At 41.5% G+C, this 22564-nt stretch overlaps 1 protein-coding gene across 2 annotated transcripts in view; it reads right to left on the reverse strand.

The window, feature by feature from the left end:
• Positions 1–523: 523 nt before the first annotated feature.
• The window catches only part of KIF25 (kinesin family member 25), a 39855-nt gene continuing 17814 nt past the window's right edge, over positions 524–22564 (reverse strand). For both annotated transcript variants that reach the window (XM_082217107.1, XM_082217106.1), the window contains 8 exons: positions 21470–21537; positions 18264–18338; positions 16034–16183; positions 13288–13464; positions 8545–8699; positions 5660–5863; positions 2129–2284; positions 524–803 (listed from right to left, as the gene is read on the reverse strand). In XM_082217107.1, coding sequence (XP_082073233.1) covers positions 646–803; positions 2129–2284; positions 5660–5863; positions 8545–8699; positions 13288–13464; positions 16034–16183; positions 18264–18338; positions 21470–21537 — 1143 coding nt within the window. In that variant the 3' untranslated portion in view covers positions 524–645. The remainder of the gene's footprint in view (positions 804–2128; positions 2285–5659; positions 5864–8544; positions 8700–13287; positions 13465–16033; positions 16184–18263; positions 18339–21469; positions 21538–22564) is intronic.

Consider the following 22564-nt stretch of genomic DNA (forward strand, 5'->3'; position numbering starts at 1 on the left):
TTAAAAATCACTTGAGACTCTGATGTGTTGTAAAGCTCTAAGCAGGAATATTCTCTCTTCTGAAGCTGAATTTTAATTAAGTGTTTTCTCCTTAATAAAAATATCCAAGCAAATGTTTACTCCCCTGTGCTCACTGCCAAGGGAAATTGTCAAGCGTTGTACACAGGGACAAAAAATCCTAACTTCACATATATACATTTGGGGTCCAAATGGGAAGTGATCTAGGGGTTGTAGCAGCTAGCCTGATTGAATTCTTCATGGTAGATGCCACCCACTGTGCACTGCAATGTGTCTGGCATTCTCCTGTCGCTCTGCTTTGTTAGCTAGCAGCACTAAGTAACAGAGATTTCAGCCATGGGGGGTTCTGCCCTTGTTTTGCTATTCCAAAATGATTTGCCTTGTAAAACGTTATCATCCCACTGCTCTCCCAAAAAGGAATGATAGACATGCTCATCTACCCTTAGTGGTAGCTGTTTGTTAACTCATGCAATTATTCTTGGAACAAAGACACACTGCCAAGCAATTTTAGGGCTTGCCAATATGGAGTGCTTATTTTAACTGGCAGTTTTCAGCTTTATGACAACAAGATACATTTCAGTCTGAGGAACTCATTAATAATGCTTCAATCCACAGGAGTCGTGTTTCTTATTTGGACTTGCTCAGCGCTGGTTGGTTTCTTTTCTTTGTGTGCCCTCTCTGAACTTGCCGTGCGCGAGATCCAAAACCCAGGGTTTGCAGTGACTCTGTGATATACTTTTGGCTGGGGGAGACACACAGCACCACCAGCAACTTCGCATCGCCCCCTAAGAAGAACAAACAAGACATACATATTCACAGATTTTTTCCCAATAAATTGCAAAATGCTAACCAGAGTGGATCTTGTCCATTTCACAAGGCAAAGCATTTATTTAGGGTAGGGTTGGAAGGGCTAAATAAACACTATTTTTAAGTAAGCTGCTGTGCAAGGCCATAATCTAACTCTGGCATGATTATCTATGTGAATCCCAATGTAAGAAGTGCACCCACCCTTTTCTTTTTACATGGGGGCTCATTCGATAAAATTTGCAGGAGTGCAAGACATATTTCTAGCTAGAAGATGACTGAAATGGCTAGCAGGCCAGCCACAATGGCATGCACAGAAAACGACTGCCTTCGAGGAAGAAGATTCCAGGGGCAGAACAATATTGCAGACGGCAGCTCTTTCATATCTATATGACTGTATTTGTAGGTGTCTGCATCTGCAGGGGAGTGTTGGCAGAAGAGATAGTAAGGTTTGTGAGAAAATTGTACACCTCCGAATCAGAGTGCAAAGATTAAATTCCAGGGGCCTCGTAATGGAAGCCATAGACCTAGTGGAAATTGCTGGGTTGTGTCATTTAATAAGGCTGCTCTCACAAATGGTGTGGGCAGGGGAAATAGCAGCTTAAGTATAAAGTTAAACAAAGAACTTTGCTGGATTTAAGGAACATGCCAAAGGCGACACTCTTTCAAAAGTTTGAGTGAACCCAGGTTTCCTGATAATCACATTTTAAATTTGAGAGGACGCTTTTCATTGTGTTCTCACCTCATGAAATTATAAATTTATTCATAATTTCACATTTTCCAGGAGCAGGATAGAAAAACATGTTACACATGCACATCTCAGTTCACACAAGCACTGTTTTGGGCTTATTTCAACCTGAGTATAAGTTACTTCAGTCCTTTTCTCAGTTCAAGTTCTTTGGCCTAATTAAGGGCTTGTGCACAAGATAAAGAAACAGCCAAATAGATAGAATATGCATATGCTAATTTTTGGCACGTGTGGAAAGGCTTCCATGTCTTTAGTAGGTACCAAACAGGTAAACCTTCAACAGGTGCAGCTTTCCTCACCAATGCAATGCAGTGGTGGAGAAATCTTTACCTGGTGAATGCATGCTTGCTGCATAGCTGCCAAAGTTTGAAGAGTCATGCTTAAGCAGGGAGGAAAGCACACCCCAGAGCCAGAAGACTTCTGACTCAGCATCCTGTTTTATCACCATCTGGGTTTCTTGAATTTAAGATCAAGGTGATAAATATCTCACACAGATGAATTTCAAACTGAATGGAAGAAAGGCTGAACGCAGGAGTTACTAAAGCCAGCTCTCCTCACCTATGGAATCCTGAAGTAAATGGGTAAGTTTGCTGTTTCGATATGGCACATGAGAGCGCTGTTCTGATATGGCTCCAAGCACATCAGCCAAAGCAGACAAGCTGCGGTTAATGAAGGATGTCTCTCTCAGGACTGACCCGGTCACACCAGACATGCCTAGTGCACAGGAAAAGAAAACAGAGCAGTGAGAACAAGCACAACTCCATGCTTCCAGACACCTGGATATACGGTACACTTCTCATACAGAGGTTCTCATTACTTTTTGAAGTGATTCTACCAGGTCAACTTCATTTTATTTTAATACATTCACAAGGGGTGAAAGTTGGCACTGACAACATGGGACAAGCCCACTTAAAATAAAACAAAACCTGTTTCAGCTGGATTGACCTTTCCCTCCCACAACCTACAGGGATACCTGAGGACCATTTTTCCTGAGGGGAGGAATTACAGCTATGGAAAGAAAGGACAGACAAGCTTAGAGAGCCACTCACCATCTAGCTCAGACTTCCTCAAATTCAGCCCTCCAGATGTTTTGAGACTACAATTCCCAACATCCCTGACCACTGGTCCTGCTAGCTACGGATCATGGGAGTTGTAGGTGAAAAACATCTGGAGGGATGAGTTTGAGGAAGCCTGATCTAGCTTATAGTGTTTCTGCCGAGGTCTTTCTCTCCCCTACTGAAGGAGGAGATCTAGCTTTCAAAAAATACACTACAAATGAATACACTTGCCCTTCTTTTTTTTAAAAAAAGCTTTTGTATTCATTGCATTTTTTTGCTGTTTTATTATGAGGTTTTAATTAATATTTTTAAACGCTTTTTTATAAGTCGCCTTGTGACGTTCACCTGAAAAGCATCATGTATACATCTTAAATAAATAATAAACCAATGTTGACTCTGATAAGACATATATACCAGTCTCACAAGTTGACGATGATGACACATTAAAATTAAATACAGTGATACCTCGGGTTACAGACGCTTCAGGTTACAGACTCTTCAGGTTACAGACTCCGCTAACACTGAAATAGTACCTCGGGTTAAGAACTTTGCTTCAGGATGAGAACAGAAATCGTGCTCCGGCGGCGCGGCAGCAGCAGGAGGCCCCATTAGTTAAAGTGGTGCTTCAGGTTAAGAACAGTTACAGGTTAAGAACGGACCTCCAGAACGAATTAAGTACTTAACCTGAGGTACCATTGTTGTCTAAACGGAAAAGCTGATGTGATTTTATCCAAGCAAAAAAATGTCTTCCAGAAATTGAGCAGAGTTTAGGCTACAATTCTAAACCCATTTACTCGGGAGTGAGTCCCACTGAACACAGATGGATTTAATTTTGAATAAACATGCTTAGGATTGCAGTGTTAACCTATTTATTATGTAAAATATCAGCGGAGGCAAATTGGCGATAATCACTGCAGTTCATTAATGATGCCGAGTGGTGCCACCTGGAGATCTGGTCTTTCAAAAGAACAGACCAGCAAATGGTTGCCCTCAAGAAGCAGTGGAAACATCTCAGGATTGCTCAACTGTATATTGGCTAAAAGGGGGGGGGGGAGTAGAAGAAAGCTTTAACGCCCACAACAAATAATATGATTATCTTTTAATAGTTTTTTTTTAAAAAATGTGACCAGTGAAAAGAACTCTTGGCAGCAACGTAAAGAGCTCTTTCATAACATAGGTTCAGTTTTCAAAACATTATTTCTGGAATGTTGCATTTGACTGAGAGGCTTTTCTTGGTAAGGAAGCTTGTCCTTTAGGAAATAAATAATCAGGTTTCTGAAAGGACTGCGTTTGAAGAGGAAGAAAGCATGGGGGGAGGGAGGAGGGAGCCAAAGAAAACAGGAAATTGCTTACAGGATGCATCAACATCCCTCCTGGTATTGTTTTTCATAAGCAGGCTGAAGAAGCCACACGGAATTATGTTGATCTGGACAAATATTTGATGTATTTAAATCATTTGTGAGCTTTAAATTGCAGGCATTCCTAGGTGGTTTAGCACCAGAAAGGTAATACCTATTAAGCAGCAGCCTGAACAAACTTTGTGCTGAACTGTGACTGGGCATCAAGGTAGGAGAGGAACTGGGGAATTCAGGCCCCTCTTAACGGCTATGTCACGGAGTGCCCCCTTTGCTTATGCTCCAAGATCAGTGACGGTCAGGAGCTGGGCCTTAAATTTACGCAAAACAACAGTTCAATGCAATACCGTTCAAAAATTAAAATTAATGGCTACGTTTTTTTAAACAACAACAACAACAACTGCTAAGGCCTCTTGGCACTAGAAAGTTTTTGAAAGATGCCTGGAAGTCAAAAGTGAGGATGCCTGAAGAATCTCTATTCAAAGAGTATATGACGTGCATTGCGAATGGACAAAGTAAATGCCACTTTGCTCCAAAACTAACCAAGAAACCTCATTGTATTGCAGGGGTTGGGAACCGAATCTGACTTTGGGCCAGATACTTATCTGCCTCAAGGATCAAAATTGACAAGTGCGTGGTTCCACCCATCACCTGATGCCATAATGATATCAGGTGACTGACACCTGTCAGTTGAACAGTCCTAAGAGCAACATCGTCTGAATCTGTGATTTCAGTGCCAATTAGCTTATTAGTGTTGGGGGCAAAGCTTCAAAGATGCCTTGAAGTCCATGGAGAGGGGAGAATCCATCTTAAAAATGGAGTATTTCCTCCTCCATTGTTTGAATACAAAACACTTCCTCTAGAGACGGAGACTGCTACAAATTTTCATGCAACATGTCACTGGTATTTGGTGAATTACTAACTACCGTATTTTTCGCCCTATAGGACGCACCTAGATGGGGGGGGGAATAAAGGGGGAAAAATTATTCCACCCCACCCCAGCCCCCAGAACGGGTCCCAGAGTGCAGCTTCGGCATCGCTCTGGGAACTTGCCGGGCTGGGGGGATAGCTTCCTGAAGCCTGCATTCACCCCATAGGACGCACACACATTTTCCCCTCATTTTTGGAGGGGAAAAAGTGCGTCCTATAGGGCAAAAAATACGGTAAATACTCAATTTAGGAGGGGTGGGGAGCACTCGAGGAATATTTGGTACCAGGGCCTCTACCCAGACCAGCTTTTAAAGATCAGGAAAGAGGGTATCACTGGATTCTAGGAAAAATGGAAGAGGGGGCGTTAAAAGGCAAATGAATGACTCTGGTGTGATATGGAATGCATCAAAACACAACGGTAATTTAGCAAAAGATCAGAAAGATTGTAACTAAATAAAACCTTGAAGGTATGTTAATAAAGTTTAAGAGCCCCACTTGGGAGCTCTGTAGCTGTTCTTTGCAGGCTAAGCACTTTATGGATCTCAAGTAATCAGTCCACACTCAACAGGCACACGGGCCTAACATTAACAGTTTAACCAGATCCATTTCAGATGTGGTCCTTGGAGCGGAACATGTTGTCCACAGCTTCTACATGCACTAGCTAAATTTACTCAATGCAAACTGATCCCAAGGTAGGTTTCCACCTTCACAAGCATGAATATGTTTTGTCCCAAAGGTTACTTTACCAGCACATTCGCTGCCAGCCAAATCCACCAGCTGCAGTTTCGTTCTCATTCGCTTAAGTTTTTCTGTAGATTCATTGAAAAACAGCGTTGGAGAAGAAGCTCTAGAAGGAAGGGAGGGCTTGTCATCTTTCACTGAGCAAGGAGAAGCGAGGAAATGTTTTCTACCCATCTTTGGACTCGAACGGTCACCTGCCCAGGGAGTTGCTGGGTGAAGGAAAGAAAAATAATGAGAAAAGTTTATTTCTGACCCTGCAGAAGCAAAGTAAGACATGCAGAAAGGGTGCGGAATCTGTTCAGTTCAGAACTTCCGGGGTGGCGCCATCGGCAATGGCGGACTCCCTCTGAACTGGAGGGACTAGCTCTGCGTGAAACGGGTCTTTTCCGCTACGGCGAAGCGGGGACCCTGCTAAAAATCACAGGCGGATGAAGCCTGTGACCATGGGACTCGGCGGGCACCCTTAGCGCCCCCAACCCGCAAAGGAACCCACTAACGGGCTCCGAAGTGAAGAGGGGGAAGTGGCGCGGTGCTTTGAGTCAACTGCTATTTCTGTGGAGCGAAGCCGCACAGCCGTTGCTGGAGAGCGCTGCCTTTTTCCTGGGACAATTTGGCTTCTAAAATAAGCACCCGTGAGTATTAAACTTTGAACAATCAGACTTTAAATAAGGACTTGCGAGCAGAAAGGAATTGGACTTAAACATTTACTTTAATTTGGCACTGAAACGGGAAGGTCTAAACAGGAAGTCAGCCTTCCGTTTCTTTGTAGACAGAATAAAGCAAAGACAATGTAAACTAGAGCTCAGAAAATCGCTTCTAAAGGATTGGCTTTCATCATTTAAAATTGTTGAACCCCCCTTCGGCAGCAGGAGAAGAAGGGGGATCTTTTTTGGACTGTTTAAACCTGCAGAAGTGAGTTTAAAGTAAAGTAACTTTTCACCGTCCTGATCCTGGAGCGGGGTGTCAGGATTGACGTTTGAAGCTCATTGACTAGAGACAAACGTTTTTGACAGATAGTTAAAGGAAGAGAAACATAGTGATTCCACTGTTTCCTTTTGCACTTTAAAGGAACAAATATTGACAAAATATCACAAAAAGGATACTTTGTTGCAAGAACAAACAGAAGTTCTCCCCCTAGAGGGAGACTGTGAAACTGTAACTAATTCCAGGGAGCTTGCAGCTGTCTCAGATTACAATCGTGGGAATGGACTTGTGACCTTGTAGGACAATGTATTCAGAGGCTCTGTTGTGTGCTCTCTGTAAAACAAGTGCCCTACTGGAACAGTTAAGTGAGAAGATGGATTTGATGACTAATGCGGCTAGAATTTTTGAACAGGCAGTGAGAAACTATGTGGAGCCCACCCAGGAATTAGATCAGGAGTGTGTCCTGACAGAGCAGATGAGAGAAGAGGATGTTGCTGAATCTTGGGCGCTAGAGATGGAGGGAGCTGCGGCCTTGCAGGAACAAGAGCTTTTGGACTTGACAAATGAACTTGGAAAAAGCCAGATTTGGAAAGATAAAGTTTGGATTGGTTTGGAAATGGGGGGTTGGATAGACCCCCCTATGCAGGGATGTTTGGACTTTCCGAGTCTGGCAATGGGCCGTGAGATATTTGGAGCTGTGGGGGCTCTCAATTTTGGAGGGATTCTGAAACATCTTCTTAAATACCACATGGAGTTGAGTCTGGACTATGGAAAAGGGGCTGATTTGTTGAAAAGGGTCAAAAACATCACCAAGCTGGAGTTCCCACGAGTGAAAGGAGAATATGAAGAAGAGCTGCGGAAGGGACATGGAATAGACTTAAGGGCCTCGGATATAAGGTTACCAGGTTAATGCGCTAGATCGATGGGATAAAAAGGACTGGCAAAACCTGGGACCAGGAGGAAGGGACGCTGGATGAAGACTGGATTGTTTTTATTTCTCTTTTTATTACCAGGATTGCTTTATAAAATTGATGAATGTTAGAAAAATGTTGGAGCGAAATTACTTGGCTCTAGCAAAAATGTTTAAAGAATTAGGTAAGAATATTATGGTTGTGAGAAGTCGGTAAAAATAAGATTTAAGTTTTAAGTTTTTAAGGTTTTTTATAAGATAAGATGAAAATAGATTAAGGTAATGTAATGACAGAATACTATGAAATATGGAAAGGATTTGCTGCATAATTATTAAGCAGGATACAAAAAAAGGGAGGAGGAGGAGGTCAAAGAAAGAAGGTAATGAGAGTTGAGGATTTGAGAATGATGGATTTATTTTTGTCTGTTTGCGGTGTATTTTTGTTTTTTGAATTGGTATTGTTTGATGTGGTTTGTTTTTTCTTTGTTTTTTCTTTTTTCTTTTTCTGCTTTGTTTTTTCTTTGTAATTTCAAAAATTTTCAATAAATATCATTTTTTTAAAAAAAGGAACCTGTTCAGTTCAGTTTCTGGGTTAGGACTAAGGGTGGATCCAGTAATTATAACAGTTTATAATATTATTTTATTATAGTTCCATTTTTGTGATGGAATTCTATAGAAATGAGCTGTCTAGGCCTTTGACAAGAAGAGGAGGGGTATAAATTTAATAAACCTAACTTAAAACTGGAAAAGCAGGAGTCATAAGATGTACACTATACAATGTAGTGTATAGCTAGGAAGGAGCACCCACATGTTAGTCCCAGAATTTCTCCTAGCCAGTGGCTCTCAGGTTTTTCTCCAGCTTGAATTTAAATAATAGGAAATGGTTGCAGCGAGTTTCAGATTGGAATTCAATGTCAGCCTTAAAGCAGACTAGCCAATTACATTTCTGATCTGCTTTTTTAAAGGCTGCATATGAAGTAAAAGCAAAGCAAATACTTTGTATGGGTAGTGGCTTCCATGACAATCCTAGAGGTATTCTAGAAACAGGCAACTTACCCAAGTTATCCTCTGAGTCAGCCTTTGTGGTTACTGTCAAGGTTATCACAAGATGAGAACGAGAGGAATGAGCGTGGACAAGTGTCGGGTGTTTGACTCTCAGTTGTAAGCCCTTATTAACTAGTTCCAAAAACTCCACAGCATCTTCAACAGGCCTTACAAAACAAAACATTTTTGCAGGATTTTAAAAAATGCTGCAACTTAAGCATGAGTACAGATGTGCTCACTTCCCCAGGAGTCTCATCTTGTCCTAAATATTGTTTCCATTTCCCCACCACCACCTAAAGCATCTGTACTAAAACTGCATGTTTTATATGGTGCATTTGTAAAACAACTAAGTTATTAAGATTCAGGGGTCAATTTTATACCTTGATGCTCTGATGTAAATTGTAACAATCATGTTCAATGATAAACAACATCTGGGTAACTATGAATAACATTTTGACAGTTTTAGGTGTCAATCTTGAATATTTTCATTGTCCATCAAGACACTATAGTTTTGTAGAACTGTAATTTAGATTAATAACAGTGGAACCATCTTTTGCAACAGAAATTCTGAGAACATTCCTACAACAGTATTCATTTAATTTAACCAAGGACGAGGAAATCCAGATCTGAGAAGCTCAAAAGGAAGCACATGCCACGCAAAAAACACCATTTCTGCATCTAAGATGAATGAATGTATGTATTCAAAAGAAATCTCGGGATTTTTGTTCATCCTGGGAACCTGGCACAGAGAGAGATTAAAGGTGAAACAGACGTCGCTAAACATGCAAAAACAATTGCAGTGCGTGGTTCATCTTGTTTCCTCCCTGCTTTGAATTATGCACAGCACCTCCAACTGAAATGCAGGGTTTAACAGGAATTGTGAAACAACCTAATTATATGGAGACTGTCGGCTGTTAAAAAAAGATAATATTGTATGATGTGTTGCCAGCTACAAACTAGCATCTCAGTCTGGAGAGAGCATCACTCTTCTGTCATGGATGCTAACCCAAATAAAACTGGTCAGATTTTTCTCATCACTTTTTCTGACTTCACCCTAGTTATATTTGTTTTCTAAACTAATTTTTCCTAAGTACTAGTTATAGGTAGGTAGTTGTATTGGTCTGCCATAGTCGAAACAAAATAAAATAATTCCTTCCAGTAGCACCTTAGAGACCAACTAAGTTTATTATTGGTATGAGCTTTCGTGTGCATGGTATCTGAAGAAGTGTGCATGCACACGAAAGCTCATACCAATAACAAACTTAGTTGGTCTCTAAGGTGCTACTGGAAGGAATTATTCTATTTTTTACCTATGTAGTGAGACTTAGCTATTCATATGTCCATAATATCATCTGAATACCTAATAATACCCAAGAAGGAAGAAATGTCATTGAGAAACTGACAGCACACCAACATTTAGAAAGAGAAATTCTATGTTTTTAACAGAAATTCATTTTTCCTCAAGGGAAGGAGGATGGGAGGAAGACCCTCCTCTGAGGCCAGGAATTCAGTGTCCTATTTTCATTTCTGGAGGAGCAGGCATCTCTCCCCTCAACTCTCAGACACTTCAGTTTAAGGTAGCTTGGAGCTGAGCATTCAACATTCAAGGTCAACATGACCAGGGAGCTGCATACAGTTGCCTGCATGCAAAATCAGCAGCTTGAAGACAGCATGAAAAGCATCTGCCACAAGGGGTGGGAGATGGCTGCGAGTTTAGTTTCTGAGGAGTTACATTCTGGGTCCACGAGAGTCAAATGGGACTCAATACCCATTGACTGGTATTACAGATTGCTCAATCTATAAAAGAAAGAACTGGCTCTTATTTCAAAGGCAGCTCCCTTTCACGATGGTGGCAAACGTTCGTTCAGAGGGAACATACTCAAAGGCTAAACACAAAGAAAAGCACCCACCTGCTTTGCATAGCCAAAAAACCCAAACAGCACCTTTGGTTCCCACTGGATATCAACATGCTATTTCTATAATCAGGTTAGGAGAATGTAACCAATATGGCAGCCTATGTGCCAGAAGGTTTCAAGAACATACTCCCAGCGTGCAATGTCTCCGAAGGAAAAGCACAACCATTCTTCCTTGGCTATAGATGAAACACTACTCAAAACCCCCATAACTGACTTTCGACTCTTTAGAGCAAGGGTGGCCAATCACCATGGTTCCCTTATTTTGTTTTGATTTGTCTTTCATTTTCCAGCTTTTTTGTATAAATACTTAATATTATGTGTTTATTAATGTTTTCCTGAAATGCACTGAATTTAAGACACATTTTTTATACATCTAGCAGGATGGTGTATATATATATAGAGCGAGAAAGCGAGTCTTGGACACATAAACGTTTCTATAAAAGGAGCTTTTTCTTCCCTGAAATTTCTAAAAACTGCATAATAAAAAAACTGCAATAAAAGCAAAGCCTCCCAAACAATGGGAAGGAAAAGGGGGTCTTATGCTTGCCAGTTTTCTACCGCATGACACATATTCCAGCTTGCAGCAGATTTCTCCCTCGCTAAATCGCAGGACAAGGATGACTCAAGAGTGATACTACAGGCCTCAAGATTTCAAATACAAGCCATAACTTTCTTGGAGAGAAAGCATGGGCAATGGATTGTAGGAGGATCACAGAAGTTGAATACTTTAGTTAATTGACCTATGGCTGTGTGGAACTGGGGTAGGCCAATTTGGTGAGAAAGATGATAAGTAAGACTTTGGGAATCTATTACTTTGGTAAATTAGTTTTATCAAATGGCAACTGCCATCTTTCCTCATAATACACAAAATATAGGCTACAGTCACTGTATAGATTCTTTTAGTGAATTCTGTAGTCACTGCTTAGCCACTGACCATGTTTGGATGACCATATCTTAGCTTATTTAGCTGAGATATGCAAGAGGAGCTTTTGAACTATTCCCTTTGCCAGGAACCAGATTAGATCAGAAAGCCTCTAATTAACCAGTTTCCTGTTTCATCTTAATTAGGAAATGATGGTTCCCAGCTTCAGAACAAACTAAAATATTAAACCACAGCTTGAAGTTGGTATAATAGCCTGCCTTTTTCCAAAGTAGGTAGCCATGCTTTGATTGATTGGAGGGTTCTTGGTTTAAACATGGCTTGAGTGAAGGGGCTCCATGCATAACCAAAGGGTGGAGCAGATCTCACTTTAATAAGCCAAAATATGACCATTCAAACCAAGTCAGACCCTTTCAGCCAATAAGAAATAAATGTAAGAGTTATCTCTTGGCAGAGCAAACCAAGACGGAAAAATGTAACATGTGACCAGGCACTAGAAATTATTGTATTAGTTGATGACAACAGCTATGCTTTCTCAACAGGGGACACGGGTGGCACTGTGGTTAAAACCTCAGCGCCTAGGACTTGCCGATCGCATGGTCGGTGGTTTGAATCCCCGCGGTGGGGTGCGCTCCCGTCGTTTGGTCCCAGCGCCTGCCAACCTAGCAGTTCGAAAGCACCCCCGGGTGCAAGTAGATAAATAGGGGCCGCTTACCAGCGGGAAGGTAAACGGTGTTCCGTGTGCTGCGCTGGCTCGCCAGATGCAGCTTGTCACGCTGGCCACGTGACCCGGAAGTGTCTGCAGACAGCGCTGGCTCCCGGCCTATAGAGTGAGATGAGCGCACAACCCTAGAGTCTGTCAAGACTGGCCCGTATGGGCAGGGGTACCTTTACCTTTATGCTTTCTCAATATTGTGATAACTTGGTCTGCTCAGCTGTTACCTTGGGGTCCCTTCCAACTCTACAAAGTCTGATTTCCCCGTTCTCCTTCCAAATAAATCATGAATTTATTGTTTTAAAATTGGTTTTTATTACACTGAATCCTAAACTTTTTGTCCTTGGGTATAAACATTATGAAGAAAATCCACTGAACCAGAATATTAGACTTCAGAAATGTTCAGATCCCTGATTGCAGAAAGAGCCATTAAAAAAAATTCTCAGTGGTCCCTAATTTTCTGTGGGGTGATCAATTTATGCAGAATACAAAACCAAACGGAGGGAATTATGTCAGCTCAACCCTCCAGCACATTTGGTGTATTTTTAATCAAGGATTTTTGGCAATAATACAGAACCACATAAACAAAGCTTGAGTGGTTTGCTTATGTTAGAGAAACCCACAGACAAAAATACTGTCTTAAATTATCTCTTTTGTGGGTGTAGTATATTATAGTTTATGAAGGAAATAAAAGGTCTGTTGTGTCTGCCTTCTAGGCCTCCCCTCTCCAAAAAAAAAAAAAAAAGCATAAGAAATGCTTGTGTTGTGTATTGTGACTACAGGAGTTTTCTTAAGAAGAGAGGGGGGAAATCACATTTCCACTGGGAATAAAAACAGTTATGGTTTTCCGTGGAATTTTACCATCTGAAACTGTTTTCAAAGCAAAAAAACAAAACAAAACCCTAAAACCCTTTCCTGCTTTCAACTATAATGAATTTCCAAGTATAGGCAAAGTTACAATATGTCCCCCTCCCCTCCCCGCCTAGAGAGCAAATAAGATTGAGACACTCCAAATCCTGAAAAACATTAGCTGGCAAGAGATCCCCAGGTGGGGGAACATTCAGAAAATATGTCTTCACACACACACACAGGGTGGGCAGACAAAGTCATATTGCAGTGATGCTAATGAGTAACAAATGAATATGAAAAGCAAGTTGATCTTAACAATCTTACACAGATTAGCATTTTTTGTCACCGACACAGGCTGCATGACTTCTTGCTCATAGATGCACAAGAGTACTCACTCATGGGTAAGAAGTGGGATATCGCTTTTTCCTTCCTTATTTGTGATTATGTCCCTTTTGACACCACTCATTCTTCCATAGCTGTCTTTGGCCAGAAGATCAAAAACTTCATTATTATATACTTCCACGACAGAAACCTCAACCCAGTGGCTTCCTAGCGGCTTTTCTGAAAGGAGTCTGAAAAAGGAGTGGGGAGAGCTTTAGCGACTGAAACAAAACCCTGAATAAACTAGGCTTGTGATCCAGGGGACTATTAAAAGCCTGACTTAAGCGCTTATCTAAATACCCCAAACTTCCTAACCATGAGCATGCATGAGAAACCCAGCCCATTATGTTGCGGCTGCGATATGCTGGGACAACTCTGTTGACAATACGCTTCAGTTGCACAGGCTCCACAGTTGCAATATCTGCGCAAAAAGTAGAACTTGAAAAGGAAAAGAGATTTGTTGAAGAAATTAGCAATGCCAATGACGACTGCAAGATATTTAATGTTTACATTCCCAGCCAGCGGCGGAAGAAGCTGTTTGGGTGGCGCGCCCAGGGGCGGGGCAAGCTGCCCATAGGGGTGGGGCGCACCACAGGGCTTCCGGAGTCTGCCTGCCTCCTTCCACTCAGCCACCCTATAGCTGGGGGGGAGGCAGCGGACAGACCGTTTGGGCAGCACGGAGCTTGCGCGCACCCAAGTGCACCTCTCTTAGGAGAGACGTGTGGCTCGGGCACACTGCAGGCCCCACGGTGAGTGCCCCCCGGCATTCTGTCACCCCCTCTGTGGTGACACCCGGGGCAGACAACACCCACCGCACCCCTTTCCTCCACCCCTATTCTCGCCATTTCCAAATGGCATTGGTGGGTCATCAGGCTACTGCTGGCAGTGAAGTAATGGATGACAAGCAAAGTTGCACTGTCCTGTGTACGGGAAACCCATCCTAGGTGCACATGGATGCAAAAGAGGCAGGCCTTACTGCACACGTGGAAGGGATTGAAAACATATTAGCATATTATGGGCTGTATCCCATGTTAGTCATACTCAGAGTAGATCCACTTAATGGACATGGCTCACTTAGGTCCATTAATTTCAAAGGGTCTACTCCAATTCGAACTTATTTGGATACAGCCCCGTGTCTCTAAACGCCATTTAAAAATTCAAACAACCACTAGATATGTAACGAATCCTTTCTGTGCCACAGACTTTACTTGTCTGCCCATACAACAGACTGCATGGTGGCTTAGAGTTCTTTCAGTTCCTGCCCCCTCTCCATTTCACATATGGGACAACCAGGAGGGAATATTCACAATGAACTTATTACCAAGAATAAACCGTTCTTAGGGATCCTGTGAGGATAAATCTGGTTATATTTACACTAACCAATTTTTTGCATGGTATTTTATAGTACCAGTAGCCCATGTAATTTGCTGTAATCTGTCCAGTTAATCTGATTTTTGATACCAGTTACCTTCACTTTGATCAGAACATATTGGGTTGGATCCAAACATGCCCTTTTGTAAGTGAAATAGAAGAGGAGGAGGAGTTTGGATTTGATATCCCGCTTTATCACTACCCAAAGTGGCTAACATTCTCCTTTCCCTTCCTCCCCCACAACAAACACTCTGTGAGGTGAGTGGGGCTGAGAGACTTCAGAGAAGTGTGACTAGCCCAAGGTACCTAGCGGCTGCATGTGGAGGAGCGGAGTTGCGAACCCGGTTCCCCAGATTACGAATCTATCGCTCTTAACCACTACACCACACTGGCTCGAGCAGAAGGGGTTTTCTCAAGGTGTATACTAGTGTAAAGTTTTATACGGGTTCTGTTAGCAACCAGGTATTGTGCAATCTCTTGCACAAGAGCTCAAGTTGTATGCTTGAGCTAAGTCTGTGTTGTGCAAAGTCTTCTACTAGCTCTTGTGCAATAGTTTACAGCACAGCACAACTACCAAAATTTATTCTGCTGGTGGATCTCTGGATGCAACTCATTATCTTTTCAACATACATTTCAGCCTATTTATGCACAAATGCCGTGATTCACCAGGCCTCAGTGACATAAACTCATTTCCATTTTAACTGCCAGTAATCCTGCATGCTCCTGGCTATATCTGAAGGGGCAGGCGGCTTCCTGTGTGCACATATGGCTTTTTTATTTTTTAAATAAGCCTGCCCCCAAAATTCAAAGAACAGCCTCATAATTGTAAGAGAAGGAAGAACATATGTACAGTAAATGCACAAAGCCCTGACTGAGAACCACAAAGAACAATGAGGAAGGAGGGGAAATATCAGACATTGCAACAGAGATGGGCTTGTGCAGAAATACTCTGAAATAAGAATTGTAATTAATTTTGTACACTGAAAATAGAAAGAATTTGCCGTTAACTGATTTATCTGTGCAGATTGATGATTGGCTTAAATGTCTATTCTGGCATTTTCTAAATGGGCTTTCATGATTATTTAAAATTAAAAGCCACAGGAAATGAAGTCCCCATTCTATGGATTACTCAGAGTACTGAGATCCACCAGTCATTGGGTTGGTGACCACAGGAGAGCAGGAATCCTCCATAATGGTTCTGAAGTTGTGGAACACTCTGTGTGAGAGGTGAACCTATTAAGACTGCATTTAGCTTTTTTCTGCTTCTCGTCTCCCCGGCTGCAACTGCTGTACTGCACATTGAGAAACGCTGAATTGAGAGGAAGATACTAAGTGGACTAAACAGATGAAATAAATAAATATAACACTGTCATCTGCTGTCATCCATACCTGAATACTTCTTCACTAGCTCTAGGAATGATTCCTAAGTCTTGCTCGTCTTCCATGGAGAAAGTGAAATTACTCTCAGACTGTGGACCCAACATTGTGTGTGTTTTCCCACTTCCAGTCTGTCCGTAAGCCATAATACACACATTGTACCTGCAAAGAAGAAAAGCAAGATTCTCAAAGCCAACAGCTACTATTGATCGAAGCTGAAAACTGTTGAGAAGAAAATTCATTTTCCAGTTTTCTAATAACTTCACACAAAAGTTCACAGAACTTGCTGATTCCAAAACACTGCAATATATGCTCTCTCTCTCTCTCTCCCTCCACCCCTCCTGGAAATTCCACAGTGGGGAGAAGAAATCCACTTGGAATGGATGGGCAAAATCCTTTTTTCCCTTCCCTTCTATGGAGAAAACATGAAAATGGGAGCAGGATGAGGGAAGCAAGGGAGGGCAGAAGCAAAGACAGACAATTGCTCCAGAACAGGGCTGTTTCCTTTTGTAACAAGAGTCCTTGGTTTACTTTTGATGGAGGCAAGTTGTGGAATACAATTTAGCAGCCACAGAATTCTGCAGAATCATCTGGAAGGATGCTTTCAGCTCATGGTATGGGCCAGTTTAAGATGATCAGTGTTGCTGGGAAGGGATACTTTTCAAGAGCTCTCTGCAATCTCAGGAGCATTCTCTGTTCTTTAAATGGAAGCCTAGTAGCAGTACCTTTGAAGTTAGCTATGCCTAGCAGCCAGGATTTTCACATAGCTAGAATGTGTGTGTGTGTGTGTGCGAGAGAGAGAGAGAGTGAGAGAGAGAGATGGAGAGAAAGGGAGAGAGAGGGGGGCATAACATTGCATTGCTCAATCCCTCATAAACTTTTGAAACCAGTTTTTTACCATTTCAAATGAAACAGACATTGTGAGCAAAACATTTATGGCACAGCTAGAACTGTATTGTACAGCTCACAAGATTTAACAGGTCATCCCTGCCCCAATATAAGATTCCACCTTTTCCCATTGCTTTGACCCAGATTGCAAAACTCAGCTGAACATTAAATTTAGATAGTTTTGCCTTTTTAAAATATCTCCTGGCGGTGTTCCAGATAGCTCCTTAAAATGAGAGATGAGGAGGATGCTGGTATATCGTACAGAGGAAAGAAAATGTGTGGATCTGATCTGGTCCTGGGAAAGGGATAAGAATCTACAATGTATTGCAGATCCAGCATCGTGAACTCAGGAAGCAGAAACTACATATTCAAGCTCTTTTCTGAAAGTAAGGCTAGGCACTGCTTGAAGAAGAAAAAAATAGTAGGCTCCTTTTATGCACCCTTGTTTATTTGGACCAGTTTGTGAATCATGACTGCCTATTGAGAGAGAGGGATCCAGAATTTAAGATGTGGAGAGAACCACTACATCCAACTTCACTATACTTCAAACAGGTTAGTTCCAGGTGACTATCAAAATTTAAAACATCCAGCATCAACCACACAATTCCCCCCCACCCCCGCTTACACCTTTAGTGCAGAAATGTTCACCAGCTTTCTCATAAGGTGATGTTACAGATCACTCATGGCTCATACCACAAATGGTCAGAAGAGGCAGCAAGCTCAAAGTCAAAACACTGCGCCTGTTCCACATTTTACAGATGGGAGATTGATCAAAAACATGGCTGGTAGAGGGACCTCATCTTTTCCAGACAAACAATCTGCTTTTGTTTAAATGGTGTGTCCTGAAAAGGCATGAAGTACTTTTGTTTCCAATAACAGAACATTTCCTGAATGGCTGAAGGGGGGAGAAGCAAAGAAAAAAAAGCCATGTTTCAGGGAACCAATTTTAAACAGAAACTGGCTTAAGGCGGAAGATGCTTCCCTAATCTGCGTGCATAACTGCACTGGAGTTAGCAGAAAACTTGGTAGTACGAATTTTGGAAAGAACATTTAACACCTCCTCCCCTCCCTTCTAGGATACGGTGCTGTTGTTTTCTAAATGGACCCAAAAGAGGCAACTAATGAATCCCTGTAGCAAGACACCAGATTTGCTGTTTCTTCTGATTCATCATAGTTTCAATGTACCATATCAAAGTCTAGGAGAAAAGAAGGACTCCCTACTTTTGTGGCAGGTGCATTAACTCCTTGGTAGGGTTTACGCCTTTGTGTTCTCTCTCTCTCTCTTTAAGAAACAGACTATCTTTGAGACTGTTGATACCCTGTTAGAAGCACTTCCCTTCCCTTTTCAACTCACCCATCCAACAGAGATGTTAGCAAAGGGGCTACATCTGCAAACACTGTCACTTGAGAATCAGAAGCACTGTAAACTCTGTAGATGTAAAATACAAATCAGTCATTGTGACAAAATGGTTTGGGAATGTTTGCAGTGAAGAAAGAACAAAGAACAGAGCAGCATTATTCACTGAAATCTCCAATATTGTGAAACAATTTCTTCAGAAGCACTAAGATCTATGGAAGGGAATTACTCACGCCTACTCTTAAGCTGGTTTAGACACCAGGAAATTAAACAGAGTTGAGCCACAATTATATTCCAGTAGCCAGATGCAAGGAGTCTAAAGTGTTCTGGACATTGCCAAGGAGGACCTTGTCAAATCCTAGCTATTTCTAGAGACACACACTAGGCTGTGATATGTTTTCATTCAGTCCCCCCCCCATTGTTTTTATTTTAATGTCTGCACACAGAAGCATGTTACTTGGATTCTAGCTTCATTTTTAACATCTGTGCTGTGGTGGCTTTGCTGAGATTTTGGAAGGAATTCTGTGGCTGGGGGCGGGGAGGCCTACAGTTAGGTACCATAGTTATGACCAAGTTGGTAGTTTTGCAAGAATCTAGATGATGTATATGGATCAGTCAGTATTCATCAACACCCGGCTTGCCTTCCATGGTGGGGAAATAAGTGGAATATCATATGGCTGCTTCATATCATATGGTCGCCACACCACACTGGAAATAGACAGATGTGGATTCAGATTATGGGCCAACACAATGTCAGAGGCTTGCTGCAGAGCTCATGATGAGGTGGGACAAATAGGAAGGGGGGGGAGAAATTTAATTCCGTTTGCATTTCAATGTGAACCTATCTAATGCCACAGTTTCCCGAACAATAAGCAAACCAAAACACAGCCAACTTTATAAATTGGCACTCCTCTGAATTTTGCAATGGACTTTTGCCAAGAAATGTGTACAAAGGGTAAAGTGTACATGAAATGCATTTACTAACAAAGCTAAAACCAAAAATGGATTTTATTAGGGGAAACTGCTTGGCAAAAATGCATATATCAGGAAAATGTGCTTACGCAAATGTGCATATTAGGAGAAATGTGTACTAAAATGCTGATGAAAATTCATGAGGATTATAAAAAAAAACCCTTACAAACAGATGTGGAGAACTGAACTTAATACTGCAAAAATGAGAAACTTGAGAGAAACCTAAACTGACAGTCACCCATCCCTAAAGACAAAATGGTAATTTAACACCATGCCATTATTAGGTAGCTGCCCAAGGTAGTAAGACAACATAGTCTTCAAGAGCTGATCTCTGCTAGGAATGCCATGGGTTCAAATGAGTGATTGCCACTTAAAACTCTCAGTAATAGGACACAGCAGCAGTATGTGTTTTAGGGTTGGTGCAATATTTAATGGGAGCAAGTTTTCCCACAAAACTATTGAGAGTATTCATAGGATAAAACTTTACTTTCTTAAATACCAGTACATTTTCTAAGGGGTTATGCTCGCATGGTGATATGGAACTTGCTTCATTAAGGTTCTCTCTGATGGGTGTTTAAATGGGATGTAATTAGGCACACTAGCTTCATTTTGTGTCAATGAACAATTCAGATCTGCTTTCCTGCTCCAGTTAATGAACGCAAAGCAATCTCAAGCGACTTGCTTGTGCAAAAAGACATTGGTCTACCTCCCTCTTCCAGCCACATGCTCTTTAATGTTAATTTGATCCTGAAGATTGAAAGCCATTTTTAGTTTGTTTCATTATTGTTTTATTTACTATCCACTAATAAAAGTATCTGAAAAAAACATAAAATACTGAAAAGCTATATCTTTTTTTCCTGCTGAAATAGAACCAAGCATTTCGACATTTATTAGTTCCACTAAAAAGCTGCTAAAAAAATAGACATTTGAAGTTCATAAGAACCATATGCTCTTCTGCTTATAAGAGTAAGCTGTGTGGGGACACTGAAAAACACACTTCCAAGAGCTACATTCTTTGAAAGGATTTACTATTCTAACCTTCATCTTTTTTGGCGGGTGGTGGGGAAAGGAACTAAACACACACTGCTGCACATATGGCATGCTCTGTAAAGGTAAAAGGGTAAAAAGGTAAAGGACTCCTGGATGGTTTAGTCCAGTCAAAGGCGACTATGGGGTTGCGGCGCTCATCTCACTTTCAGGCTGAGGGAGCCAGTGTTTGTCCACAGACAGCTTTCCAGGCCATGTGACCAGCATGACTAAACCACTTCTGGAGCAATGGGACATGATGACGAGTGCCAGAGCACATGGAAACGTTGTGTAACAATATTTTGAACTGGTAACACAGTCTCCTGTATTAAAATATAAAGAACTGGGTCCTTCATCCATATGAACTGACCAGGGAGGCACTGCCCATGACAGGAATATATGGCAGCTGGAGCTTGGCATAGTAATATTTTTCAGTTGTTATCAGAAAATGAGATACTTACAATGTGTGAAGACATTTATTTACTGGTAAACAGCACTGGTAAAAAGCACTAAGAAAGCTGAATAGAAGGACAACTATTTCTAACCCATTAACTGAGGGCAGATACCAAAACTGTGTGCCTTTGGTTGTTATCCCCATGCATCGATCTACAGTGGTACCTTGGGTTACATACACTTCAGGTTACATATGCTTCAGGTTACAGACTCCGCTAACCCAGAAATAGTATCTCGGGTTAAGAACTTTGCTTCAGGATGAGAACAGAAATCGTGCTCCAGCAGCGCAGCAGGAGGCCCCATTAGCTAAAGTGGTGCTTCAGGTTAAGAACAGTTTCAGGTTAAGAACGGACCTCCAGAACAAATTAAGTTCTTAACCTGAGGTACCACTGTATTGGTATTTTAAGCCACACTGTTCCCTAAATCCACTTAGATTATCGCTGTCCCCTATGTGACTGCAATAGTAATAGCTCCATGGGGAAACATCATGAAGAAACAGCATGTATGTGAAGGGAAACGTCATCTGAGCACCAGATTAACCCTAGTGGCAACAATCTACTTTTCAAATATAAAAGAATAAAACATTTCTTCCTCCAGAGAGAATTCAGAATTTCATTTTGTTTCATAGTTGTAAGTCTTGAGGAAGTAGCAAATGCAAGATGTCTTCAGAACAGTAAGAGTCCCATTATCAACTTGTATTAAAAATCATATATATTTTAGTCAAAGCCACAATGGTTCTCAAGACCACCCACCTTTCATACTGGAATGTCTTGTTTATCAAAGCATGACCGGGACGGTTGCATTTTACAAAGACGGTTTCCTAACAGAAAACAAGGGTGGTAACAATTAAAACATATACATCATATAAGTCTAAACGAAAAGAAAATGTATGCTTAAAGGTTCACCACAAAGTGGGATGTTTAGACCTTCCAAACAGCAAAAACCACATAGCCATATCCTGCCTTTAATATATGGTTCCTCAATGGCACAGTCTGGAGGGGTGGGAATGCAGTGAACTGAGCCCTTGGGCTGCCACACACACAGCTGTATGCAGTTGGTCCATCTAGCAGAAATCTAGATAGCAACTAGAGAGATGAATAGATAGCCCAATATCTATACCCATATCCAAAGAATTTGACTCAGGAGGGGGAAGAGGAAGTGACACAAGGCCTTGTATTCTGCTCTTCTTAGTATGCTCTCTCAGCACTCAGAAAGGACAGGGGGTTTCATCCAAACTTTTGGATTTGTGTTGTGGAATCTATCAGTTTAATCCTAAGTAATTTTTTTGAAAGCCAATTATAGAGAAAAGCCTGAAAATACATTTCTACTTGTTGTGGGGATGACAACAACAAGAAACAAGAGCACCCCCTCAAGTAAGAGGCATCGCTGTCGTGGCACTTCTGTGACTTATATTCTATGGAATTAAACATGTTGTCCAGGAAGTATTTGTCCTATTGCTTATATTATATAGCATCTCAACCAACAGAAGCCGTGCACAGGGGAGTAACTTTAATTGCTGAAAATGGCACAGGAGGGAAGTGTTAAACTCACTTTCCCTATGCTGCTGTAGTTCCAGTCACGATACAGCAGTCCTTGTTTTAACAGAGATGTGACCAGTCCAACTACATTTTTTAATTGTGCAGTATAAGTTTGACTCTAGTTTATTATGCTATGGGTTAGCTGGCTGGCATGTTGAACAAGGTAATTACAGTTGAGTCATCCTGCTGCCACTTGGGCATTGTATTCTTAGAACTTCCATTGAGTCACATTCACACCATACCAGTTAAAGTGCTGAGTTATGTCTCAGTTATGTCTGAGTAAACATGCATGAGACTGCACTGCAAATA

The sequence above is a fragment of the Podarcis vaucheri genome (assembly GCF_965113315.1).
Source record: "Podarcis vaucheri genome assembly, chromosome: 3".
Lineage (NCBI taxonomy): Eukaryota > Metazoa > Chordata > Lepidosauria > Squamata > Lacertidae > Podarcis > Podarcis vaucheri.